General features: G+C 34.8%; 1 protein-coding gene across 1 annotated transcript in view; it reads right to left on the bottom strand.

Moving 5' to 3' along the window:
• PTEN (phosphatase and tensin homolog) overlaps nucleotides 1–12,791 on the bottom strand; it is a 90,342-nt gene that overhangs the window by 18,321 nt on the left and 59,230 nt on the right. Inside the window, exon 5 of the mRNA XM_032608768.1 lies at nucleotides 12,064–12,302. Within this exon, the coding sequence (XP_032464659.1) occupies nucleotides 12,064–12,302 (239 nt within the window). The remainder of the gene's footprint in view (nucleotides 1–12,063; nucleotides 12,303–12,791) is intronic.

The raw sequence follows: 12,791 nt of genomic DNA, 5'->3' as shown, positions 1-12,791 counted from the left end.
GAGAGGCCGCCATAGTGAGAGGCCTGCGCACGGCAATGAAGAGTGGCCCCCGCTTGCCACAACTAGAGAAAGCCCTCACACAGAAACGAAGACCCAATACAGCAAAAATAAAATAAATTAATTAATAAACTCCTACCCCCAACATCTTAAAAAAAAAAATCTTTTTAGTCCTGATATTTTCTAACAGTGCCTCTTCATGTTCACATTGGTTCCATTTTTGCAAGTGTTCTATTAATTTTCTCCTCTCTGGCCTTTATTCTCTCTACCTGTCTCCTCCTAATGAAAAAGCTCAGGTAACGCTCATCCTTTATCCAAAACAAGCAAACAATTCTAAGACCAAAGACCCACACTCTCCCCAAAATCTTGTATCTCTTTCAAACTATCATCTTCTCTCTATATATAAACTCTTGAGAAGCCTCTACTCCTTAACTCTTGGAAATCTGTTATTATGAGGCTGATTTCTTAATGGTCATTAGTTCTTAATGGTCATTAATGGTCATTTCCTACTGTTTTCTTATTATCATTGTGGCTCATTTTTTAGCTGCCATTTTGAAAACTCGCTGTTCCTTCCATAGGATACACTCTCTAAAGGTTTTCTCCTGGGACTTCCCTGGAGATCCAGTGGTTAAGACTCCCTGCTTCCAATGCAGGGGGTGAGGGTTCAATCCCTGGTCAGGGAGCTAAGATCCCACATGTGGTGCAGTGTGGCCAAAAACAATAAAATAAAATAAATAAATAAAATAAAATAATAAAATAAAATAAAATAAATAAAATATTTTTAAAAATAATAAAGGTTTTCTCCTATCCTTGCCAGCTATCTCTTCTCTTCTTGTCCCTAAATGCAGGTATATCTCAAAAAATTGATCTCAGCTATTCCCTCATTATATCAATCCTATTACTCCACTGGTTTAATTATGTCTTACACATTAACTCCAAAACCTGTGTCTCTCAATATGACTTTGTTCCCAACTCCCAGTCCAGAATTTCCTACACTTGGACATTTCTAGCTGGAAATCTCAGAAGCACTTAAAACACCACATATCCCAGAACTGAAGCTTTCACATTCTTGCACGGACCAACCTCTGTTATTTGTCGTTATACTCAACTCACTGTCTTCTCCAGCATCTGAGCCGAAAATCTATTCTAATACCATCACCATCGTTGAGTGAAGGAAACAATCTGAGAGACAGCAGTGATATACACAGGGTTATAGTAAAGAGAAGTGCGGGAACCCCAGCACTATGGCAATGGTCCAGGCAGCAGAGTCGAGGCAGAGATTGGTATATCAGTCAGCATATCAACTACCTGACATATATATATATATATATATATATGTATATATATACACACACACACACACACACACACACATGCACGTGTGTCTGTGCGCACAGACACACACACACACTCCATGCAAAATGGAAGGCAAACCAGAGGTTAAGCTTGTTTAGAATACTCATACTCAGGATTCCTTCATGTCTATTCAGATGTTGAAATCCAGATTTTTTCTTTTTTAAAAAAATTTTAATTTTATATTGGACTATAGTTGATTTACAATGTTCTGTTAGTTTCAGGTACATTGCAAAGAGATTCAGTCAAAACCCAGATTTTGACTTTGAAATGCTTCTCAAAATACCAGTTCTGGTTTTCTGTGGCCTTTCTATTCAGTCGCCTCCTGCAATTTTGCAATAGCCAACTGATTATCAGCCTTTCATTTATCTATTCTCCAATTCATTTTTTATGCTGCTTTTGGATTAATTTTACAAAAATATAAGATTAATCACATTACCAAATAATTCAAAATGTTAACTGGCTTTCCAGTGTCTACCCAAATAACAACAAATTTATCAAACACTATAATTCTTTAACAACCTGAAAATATAGCCTAACCTCTTTTTCCAGTCTTATCCCTCACAACTCCCTTCCACGTACTCTTAACTTTTTGCCAAACCATTTAATTTCCCCCATATTATACTTTCTGGTTTTAAAAATGTTATCTTTATCATATTGAGGTAGAAGGGCTATGCAAGCAGTCATATGGGGAGTTTTACATACTTTCTAACACCTGGACCAATTTAAATAACATAATTATTTGATGCTTCAAGGTTTGATAGCAGCCATCTGAAATGCAATTCACATCAGGTACTTCTTGAGGGCTCCTATTCATTTTCACTCTTGGATGGTCTATTCAGATTTTGGATTTCATCTTGAAGCATTTATTGTCCATTTTCCATTGAAATTTTCAAATTAATTAGCATATACCTGAATATAATTTTTAATGTCACTTCCACACTGTAGTTTTATCTCTTTTCTCAAACTTCCAACATCTGATTTTTTGTTTTCCCTCTCTTTTCTTTTTGCTTTGATTGGCTTAAAAAGAGATGTATTGATTTTATTGGCATTTTTTTTTTTTTTTTGTGTGTGTGTGTGTGTGTGGTACGCGGGCCTCTCACTGTTGTGGCCTCTCCCGTTGCAGAGCACAGGCTCCGGACGCGCAGGCCCAGTGGCCATGGCTCACGGGCCCAGCTGCTCAGCGGCATGTGGGATCTTCCCGGACCGGGGCACGAACCCGTGTCCCCTGCATTGGCAGGCGGACTCTCAACCACTGCACCACCAGGGAAGCCCTATTGGCATTTTTATACAGTGTTTGGATTTATTAGTTCAAATGGCTTACTGTTTGATAATTCATAAATTTATATTTTCATCTTTATTAATCCATCTATTTGTTATTATCTTAATAATATCTAATATAAATTTCTATTTCTTCATTGTCCAAAAGTTATTTAAGTAAGTGGCTTTAAATTTCCAAATGGTTGATTTAGTTTGATTAAACTTTTTAACAAAATCTCTCATTCTATTGAATTGTAACCAAGGGATGAGGTTTATATATTTCTACTTGGAGGTGAGATTTTATGATTGGCCTAATGAATTATTAATATTGATAACTGTTTTGTGAATGACAAAAAAAAAGAAATACATTTTATGGGCTTGTATTATATTATTCAAGCCATCTATATATCTTCTTATTTTTTTGTACCTTCCTGATCTTAAAGTACATTAAAAAAGATTCCTACTAGCATTGCTATCAATTTTTCTTAATTTCTTCCAGTTTTTGCTTAATATATTATGATGTTATGTTTAGCACTAAAAAGTCCATAACTGCTAAGTCTTCATTGTGGAGTGCACCCTGTGTTAAAATAAAATGACATTCCTGATCCAGTTTTACACATTTTGCTCCGCATCAATACTCTCAAATCATCTTCTTTAAGATGAATTCACAATCTAGATTCCTCAGTTTAAAAAGTAATTTTCTACCTCAGTAAACTTTTCACTGGCACTTCTAAACTCAGAAATAATGTAGATGTTTTATAGTGATAGTGTTTGCTTGAAGCTTGGAAATCCATGTTTCAGAGTGATCACAGCAAGATTATTACAGGAAAGTAATTCAACAAAGGAAGAAATGTGGCTTTTAGGAATGCCAGTTCCCACAATGACAACATATAACAGTAGTTACTGGATATTAAGCGGCATGCCAGACATTTTACATATATCCCTAAAACTACCACCACTTTACAAGATAGATCTCCTCTATTTTAAGGATAAGAAAACACTCCTGGTGCACATAATCACCTTGTTCAAAAACAAGATTTGAACCTAAATATGAGTCTGATTCTAATTTTTTTACTCCTACGTCCTGGGTTTTACTAACAGCACGCATACCAACTATGTAATCTGAAAGATTCACAACCTCTCTGAGCTCTTATTTTTCCCACCTACAAAAAATCTCCAAAGCTTAGAGTATTACAGTGCTCCAGTTCTATGAAACAAATTATAAGTAGTGTATTAGATAGTGGTACATGAACCACAGAATTCTTGAGAATAAGATGAAGCAGAAAACTGATATTTTTATTATCTTTTCCCCTTTGGGATGTCATCTCTCTCCCTGTGGTTTGGGGGAGGGGGAGGGGGGCCCTATTCTTCAGCTTCAGATATATGGCCCAAGCCTCTGGTCAGAATGTTTGGTTCAGGGATGGGTACATGCCCTAATCCAGGTAAACCAGAACCTAAACTAGAAATGTCTGCTCAAATTGTAGCTCTCTTGCCATCGCAGTTGCTAAAGTAGACAGCATGTAAACCTGGAGCTACTACCTTGCCATTACTTGCAGAGTCTGCCTAAAAATAAAGTATATAAAGACGAGAGTAGAGAGAGAGATTTCTGACATCTGTTAAGCATCTAGATTCAGGCCAGAGTTTTAGGGTTATATAAGCCAATAAATGTCTCCTTATGTTTCAGCTATTTTGAGTTGGGTTTCTGTAACTTGAAACTGAAAGAGTTATAATACATTATAACACAGTCACTTTCTTTTTTCCTTTTTAAGTTTCTATTTCTACTTTGGGGATCAAAATAATAAAGAAAAATAATTTGGACAGGAGAACATAGAACCGTAGAAAGGATACTGGATTTCAGGTTAGGAGATATGGTTTTGAGTTGTTACACAGAGAGATTAAATGACCTAGGACAAAATGATCTTTGCAGATCTGTTTTATCATTTATACTAAAATGGGTCTGAAATAATTGCTAAGGTCCTTCAAGGTATAAAACTCTTAAAATTTTATGAATATACAGATTGGATAACAGGCTTAAATACCATGTATTAGTGAAACAGTTTAGCCCAGGAGAATTAATGTGTTAGAAAAAATAAGAACGCTATATTTGGAGGGTTTTTTAAGCCAAAAAAGAGAATAATTATAGCTTACTTTGTTTGTTTGTTTGTTTGTTTATATGCACTTCCATGTTTATTGTGGTAGTTCACAATAGCCAAGATACAGAAACAACGTAAGTGTCCATCAACAGATGAATGGATAAAAATGTATATATACATAAAATGGAATACTACTCAGCCTTGAGAAAAAAGGAAATTCTGCCATTTTCGACACCACCAATGGACCTTGAGGACGTCATGCTAAGTGACATATGTCAGACAGAGATAGACAAATACTGTACAATATCCCTTATATATGGAATCTAAAAAAGCAAAACAAAACCAAAAACTCAACTGGAAAACAGTAGAATGATGGTTACCAAACGCTGGGGGTAGGTGAGGGGATGGGAGAGATGATGTTTAAGGGTACATACTTACAGCTAGTAGATAAATAACTTCTGGAGATCTAATATAAAGTAAAGGGATTACAGACAACAAAACTACATTATAAACATTAAAAACTTGCCAAAAGACAAGATCTTATGTGTCCCCACCACTAGAAGAAATGATACTTCTGTGGCACAACAGAGGTTAAGGCTACAATGGTAATCATACTGCGATATAAATGTATCAAATGAATATGTTGCACATCTTAAACTTACACACTGTTTTATGTCAATTATATCTCAATAATTAATCAAGGAATAAATTAAAAAATAAAAATAAAAATGAAGCCTTAAACGGTTTTAAGCCCTACAGTAAAAATGTACCCATTCATAAGTGTGTCCTTATCTCCTTAGATACAATTTTAGACAACAACATTCTTAGTATCCTAATTTCTTTTAAGTTTTAAATGCTTCAGAATTGAAGGCTTCACATAAGACAAAGTTTTGTAACAAATAAATATTTGCAGAGCTGTTCTCAAGTGTCCAGCTATCCTGACGTGGCATAGCAGAGAGTGCATATGTACTAATTCAAGTGTGTACTCTCAAACACTGCTCCTCCCCTGCCACCCAATAACAACAACAAAAAACAACCAATAAATTGTCATGAGTTTGTCAGGAAAGCCAGAAAGAAGTCATAAATACATTTCTTTTCCTGTTACATCTACTTCGTTTGTTCTTCCTTACTTTGTTTTAAATGAAAAGAAAATGAGAAAATTTCATTAGGTTACCATATGGGGAAATTTAGTAAACAGACTAGAAAAAAATAATCTGATTATATATTAGAACATAAATTCATTCCTCAGAGACACTAGAAAATTTCCTCTTCTTGGGATCACTTAGAATAAAGTTAATATTTATTATTTCTAGAAGATAGAAGTCTTCATTAAAGGTAAGCTAATGAACTCACATAGAGAGATCATAATACATAAGAACTTTAATAACTGCTTCGAAAACAAACCCCCCCCCCCCAAAAAGAAAATCAAAGCCTCAAAATTTTTTCCTGAGAGTTTTTTCAAAGAAAGTAAGTATTAATGCTTACTTTACCTGCTACCATTCTAGAAGCAGGAAGACAAGAGAGAGAGAGGAGAGATTCTGGGTAAGTTTGTCATGTAATAGAAGTTTCTCTCTCTAAATTCAGAAATTTTGGGAATCTTTCCAAAATATACACGTACCCCTACTGGTAGGATGTTTTAATTCTTTATTCATAGTCTATAATAAATATTGTGAGTTATCTACTTTAATTCTGCAGCATAAGTACAAATACAGACAGTGTAAGGCATAGATTAGATAGCAAGCAACCCTAGGAGCTTTATTGGGGTGGGAACCATCGACAGTTCATTTTAGAGTAACTTGCCACGTGCTCATAAAGCAAAAGATCAAATATGCAAAGAAATGATTCCTAGAGAAGTATAACATAATTGCCTTCTTGTAAATTATTGAATAAGAAAGTCTTCCCTCAAGTAGTTACACCACTCTCAGAAAACTTTTTTCTTTTAAATAAGAGGCATCAGTTGTACTTCTCTGCAACATTCAAATCCTGAAGTATTATTTGGGTATTTTACTAACACAGCTGCACATCTTATGGTCAGTTGGCACCCACCACTCTGCCATCTAATTTGTACCAAGTCTGCTGAGAAAAATGTCAAGACTCTACCAGGTTAATTTGAGGAGAGTCTCTTCAAAGTCTATAAATCTTCACCAAAAACATGACAACGGCTCCTCTTTCTTCAAAACAAGAGGGAGGAGGGGAAGGTGGCGGCGGGGGGGGGGGAGAAGAGAAGGAGGAAGAGAAAGAAGGTGGGGGAGGAGGAGGAGAAACATTCTGCTCCTATAAAAATGTCACCAGAACACAATTTTCTTCAGCTTCTTAGTGTTTCTCCTTAGTTAAAATTAAGGCTACAAGCAAAAGAACATTAAAGACATTTCTAATAAAATTAATCCTACACAAACTGATAAAATGTACGTATCTCCTATAATAGTGGTTCACAATTACAAAAATGCAAATCTACAGACACAACCTAAAATACTGGTAAGAGAATAAATCTCTCTAACAGATATTTCAAGAATAAAACTACTTTGGATAGTCAATTATATTTATTATCAGATAACTTATTTCTCTGGAAGAATTCCACAGCTGTATAACAACAGCTCTACCATGGTCAGCTAAGTTTTCTTATGATAAGTTATATTCATTAAAGGTTATATATATATATATATATATATTTTTTTTTTTTTTTTTTTGGGGTATGCGGGCCTCTCACTGTTGTGGCCTCTCCCGCTGCAGAGCACAGGCTCCGGACACGCAGGCTCAGCGGCCATGGCTCACGGGCCCAGCCGCTCTGTGGCATGTGGGATCTTCCCGGACCGGGGCATGAACCCATGTCCCCTGCATCAGCAGGCGGACTCCCAACCATTACGCCACCAGGGAAGCCCTAAAAATATATTATTATATATATTATTATTTCACTAGTACTCTTACCATTAGGTAAACATGTGATTTATTTGAAAATTCGTAAGACAAATTCCAAAGATTTAAAGGAAGCCTGCAGCATTATATTTTTAACACCAACAAACTCAAGCTATCCTTATTCTACTTAATCAGGGGTCTTTACTGCTCCAGAATCTATTTCTAAATATAAACTGAGGAGCCTTGTCAAAAGAGGCCAATTTCATCATCATTATGTGACCTTTCAGGAGAGCTTGACTCTGTGCAGAGATTAATTCTGAAGAGCTTCAAAACTCTTTTACAATTCCAGGATTTATGGACTTGATATTGTAGAAAGAAGTTCACCAGTGTGTCAGGGGATTCAAATTTTACTCTGAACACCGTCATTAATTGTTTGGATAATCCTGTTCAAAGCACTTCATCTTTCTGGGCCTCAGTTTTATCATCTATAAAATAAGAAATACTCCTGCAAAAAAAAAACAAAAAAAAAAACCTCATAATCTTATGACTTTTATCTACTCTGTCTCGCTTTCTAATGCTGTTTCAACCTATAATGGAAACACCACCATTTAGTAAAATACAGCTTTGTCAACAGCATCTGCCCATAAATGTCTTTTTGCCTTTTAAAATGTACACAAGGATAAAGGTAGGAGCACATTAGGATACTCCTTTAGAGCCTGTGAATAATTCATCCAAAAAATAGTCTAGGTATATTAACTAATCATGAGCTAATAAAATAAGCACAGCAGATCTTAATGATTTACTTTGACTTCAAGATGCTAAAGTGATCAGTTTTGGCCAAATTACATAACTCTGAGTTTTAATGTCATGTAACAGCTAAACATAATTTTACTGAGTACATCCTTAGTAGTACATACAGAACTCCATTTTCTATTAACCCCATCACCTTTCACTTGGGTGAGATTCTAACCTATGAGAGGACAGAGAATATGCTGTGCCTGGAACAGTTCTGCTGATGATGTAGCTACTATTATTCTACCACATGACACTACAGGCTTTGCATTTTATTTTCATAAATACTTCTCTTGCTATCTTTTCACTCTGGCCCGTTTCACAACAATATCCCATGGGGCTTGCCATTTCATCAAATCTCCTCTCCTCTCCTCCACAGAGAAACAGAACTGACAACTGTATTACCAGATTGTGATGACTACAATATCTTGCCATTGAAAATTAAAATATGGCCTCATTTTTCATTATGTAGACATCTCTTGAATCTAACTTAAATGGAAAACAGAGAAAATAAAATACAATAAAGTTTAAGTATCCTTAGGTTTTACTTTTTCCTTGAACACGATGGGACGGAATATCCCAAGTGCTTCTTATATGGCTAGTTCTCACTATCAGAAGCATTCAGCCAACTATCCTGAAGAAGCACCCACGTCAGACAGAGTATATATTCACATATGCAGGGGTGGGTGCGTATAAGAGAGTAAGAGGGAGGGAAGTATGACAGGAGTGGGAGGTGTGTGTAAGAACACATGAGAGCACAGCTTAGTTACAAAGGCTGGACCATTACAAATACCTTATTTGCCCCCCAACTCAAAATTCTTGATTAAAGTAACCTACAAGGATACTGTAATGCCAAACAAACAAAAAAGTCACAGTGAACATGGTGAAGGCAAATATCTTAGAAATGGTCAAACATACTTGTAGTTTGCAACAGAAAAGTAAGACTGTTGTAGTATCGCTATCAAACAGTTTTGTCCATTCCAAAAAAACAGACGTTTTTTTCTAAAACTATGAAGCAGGTCATGAAAGGACTGGAGATACCACTTCTCTTCAGCATATGAAATCTCAGTTTAGCCAGCTACTAGTTTTCATCAAATACATGCATGGTGACACAAACAATAATTCCTATTTTGGAGTCATTTTTGGAAACTTCAGCAGACAGTAACATTTTCAAAACGGTGAAGTTTCTCTGCCCAAAAAAAGTCCCCTGAAGAAATATCAGTATTCTGTAGACAGAGTACACCTTAATGCCTGGCAAAACATCTGGTTTTGCTGCTTTGGTAAAGAGAGAAGTTCTACACGTCACTGTGACTCCATCCTTTGTTCACCAGTATGCACTGGTGTGTAAGACTCTACCATGAATCCCGAGAGAAAGCTTAGCTATTGTTGTAAAAGTATTCTATGACTTCATGAGAGCCAAGTCTTGAATCACAGACTGTACAAGAGGATTTGTCATGAAAAAATCTACTGTTGTGAAAGTTGCCAAATTCAGGAAAGCCAAGACTTTCATTCAAGGACTTAAGAGGTTTTGTCAAGAAGTGGGAGCAACTATGCAATTCTTTGCTACACATAAGTTCACTTGCTTTAGCAAGACAAATTCTATAGCTAGAATTTTACCTGCATAAAATACAAACTCATTAACACAGTTTAACTCTTCAATATTAAAACTAAAATGTGGAGTCATAATTTTTTCCCTCAAACACAGCATTATGCCAGAATCTTGCCAAAAAAATGATCTCAATAACTAGAAGGCAAAGAAAATGATGCAACATGAATTAATCTGAAGAGTCTTACAAGAATTCTTATTTCTTGACACAAGCCTACTTTCATCTGGCAAAAAATAAAAAAATCTACAGAGTCCATTGCTCTTTCATTCTTTCATGAGATGGGGAAACAAAGTCAAAACTAATTAGATATCAAAAATGACATAAAAGTTGCCAAGTCAAAGACAATGGCATAGTTTCAATGTGTTCTTTAAAAGCTAAATAATAGTAGCCCTTTCAGGAAAATTTACTACTGAGCAGAACTAAAGCTTAATTTTGGTTAATTTGTACCACTTGGATTTATTCAGCAGTCTCAAGTAGTGGCCACTGCCTGGCATAAAAAAAGAAAATGAGACATTATTCTTAAAGTATTTTTTACATTCTTTGTTAAAAAAAATAATTTTCAGTGCAATTAAATACTATAAGCAAAATTTTATGCTCATGTACATGATGCACATTTTTTGTGGGAGAATAGAGTTTTTATCATATTTTTAAAAGGTATATAACATAAACAGTTTAAGAGCCCCTAACTTAAAGCTAGTTCTGGCTGAACATTATACAACTTTTCTGTTTTTATTTTAAATTCTTTTTACCTGATTTCTTTTTGATTACCAAAATGTCTGCTGCTCATCAACCCTGTTTTAAATTTCTACCACTGCTCCTGTGACTGTATTTTAATTCGACCCATCTCTCTAGGTTTTCTTCTCATTCAGTCTCTTTTCCCTGTGCTGCCCTATGTTTATTCACTTAAGTACAGAAAAATTTACCTTCTATATTTTTCATCAGTAAAAGAAATTGTTTCCCTCTAAAGGGAAGAAGAAAGGATGAACCAAAGAAAACATCTCAGTCCTCTGCTCTGGAATTCATTCTAGTGCTATCATCCCAGGGTGCACACAGTATACAGAAATGTATGGCAAGTTATTATAATCAACACTCACCAAAATCATGCATTAGCAATAAGATTCAATTTTGTAAACTGTCACCAATAAACAGTGCTTTGGCATCCTTAGATATAATTCAAAAATGTAACAACGACAAGTAAAACAAGAAATGAGGAAGGAGTAAAGGAACCAGGAATCAATGCCATTATCCAGCTGAAAATGATGGCTATGATCACTTATGTTTCTGTTTTGAAGTTAAATTAAAAAGAAATTAGCTTAAACTGTAAGAGAACCTTCCTCATTATGAAAATTATTAAAACTAGAATAAATTTTTCATATAAAATTAGGATGTCTTCCTCAATAGAGGTCTCTAAATGAGTTTTTCCATCTATCTTAAGTAGTTTGGTTTTTTTTCTTTCTTGGAGACAGAAATGTACAAAGTCCATTTGTAAGAAATGTAAACATGTTTTGTCATACTTAGTATCCAAAGAAATAAATCCCTTGAAAATCACTGTAAAAAATTCTCCCAAGAGTTCATTTTTTGCTTTCAAATGTACTACACAAATTAAATTTGTCAATGATTTTTCAGCATAGTCTTTAGTCTTCCGAATAAGAGAAGAACCTTTGACTAATCTTAATTATAACCACATTTATGAGTATTCAAATCAAAGAATAATCTCTATGTATTTTAAAAGTAAAGATCACACTTTACTAGGTAATGGCATCCAAATTATTATCCAAAGACATTTTATTTTCAAGCAAGCTTCAGGAGTATCAAGCTTACTTTTGATCAATGTGCTGCTTTTTTAAATGCTTTGTAAAGATTTCATGATACCAAATATGCGATCCAGTTAATGGGTAAGATTTGCTAGCACGACATGAAAATGCTAGAATGAACAGAAAAACTGAATGAATCTGTCATTTGCTCATGTGAAAGTTAAGGGAGTATACTAATTTAAATGTTTAGAGGAAAGAAAATAAGGGTTAACAACTATCTTTTTAAAAATTTATTTTCCAATAAATTCTCAGATCTAGGAAGAATAAAGAAAAAAAACATCAAATATAACTTACCTTTTTGTCTCTGGTCCTTACTTCCCCATAGAAATCTAGGGCCTCTTGTGCCTTTAAAAATTTGCCCCGATGTAATAAATATGCGCAAATCATTACACCAGTTCGTCCCTTTCCAGCTTTACAGTGAATTGCTGCTACATGATTGTCATCTTCACTTAGCCATTGGTCAAGATCTTCACAAAAGGGTTTGATAAGTTCTAGCTGTGGTGGATTATGGTCTTCGAAAGGATACTGTGCAACTGTGGTAAAAAGATAACCTCAAATAAGAAAACAATCTCTCCTGAATTGCTTATTAAAAGTAGGTTAACTTTAGAAATGTTGCATATAAACTTAACAGAGTTCTTAAAGAAAAACTGAACTCCAGAGAAAAATAATTTGTCTCATAATTTTCTAATTTTTGAATAGAAAATAGTCTCTCAACTCAAATTTATTCATTAGACAGGGAAACCAAGTATTATTTTCCTCACTTTATGAAGGAGGAAACTTTGCAATAGAGTAGCAAAGAAGTATCAGAGGTCACAACTTATCAGAGGTGGAGGTAAACTCAAAATTAAATGTCACAGGAGCCTCTTATCAGGGCTCTCAATACATTTTCTAACAAAAGGAATTGTAACACTTATAATATTGCATAATCACAAAACATATATTCCAAAGAAAGTACAGATCACCAACAAATCAACAATGGAAAAGACTGCATTTTACACTTCATAGAATAAAAACGTCAAACA

This window comes from Phocoena sinus, chromosome 16 (genome assembly GCF_008692025.1).
Source record: "Phocoena sinus isolate mPhoSin1 chromosome 16, mPhoSin1.pri, whole genome shotgun sequence".
Taxonomy (NCBI): domain Eukaryota; kingdom Metazoa; phylum Chordata; class Mammalia; order Artiodactyla; family Phocoenidae; genus Phocoena; species Phocoena sinus.
The sequence above is the reverse complement of the archived record's forward strand: the minus strand, read 5'-3'. Positions and strand labels throughout refer to the sequence as shown.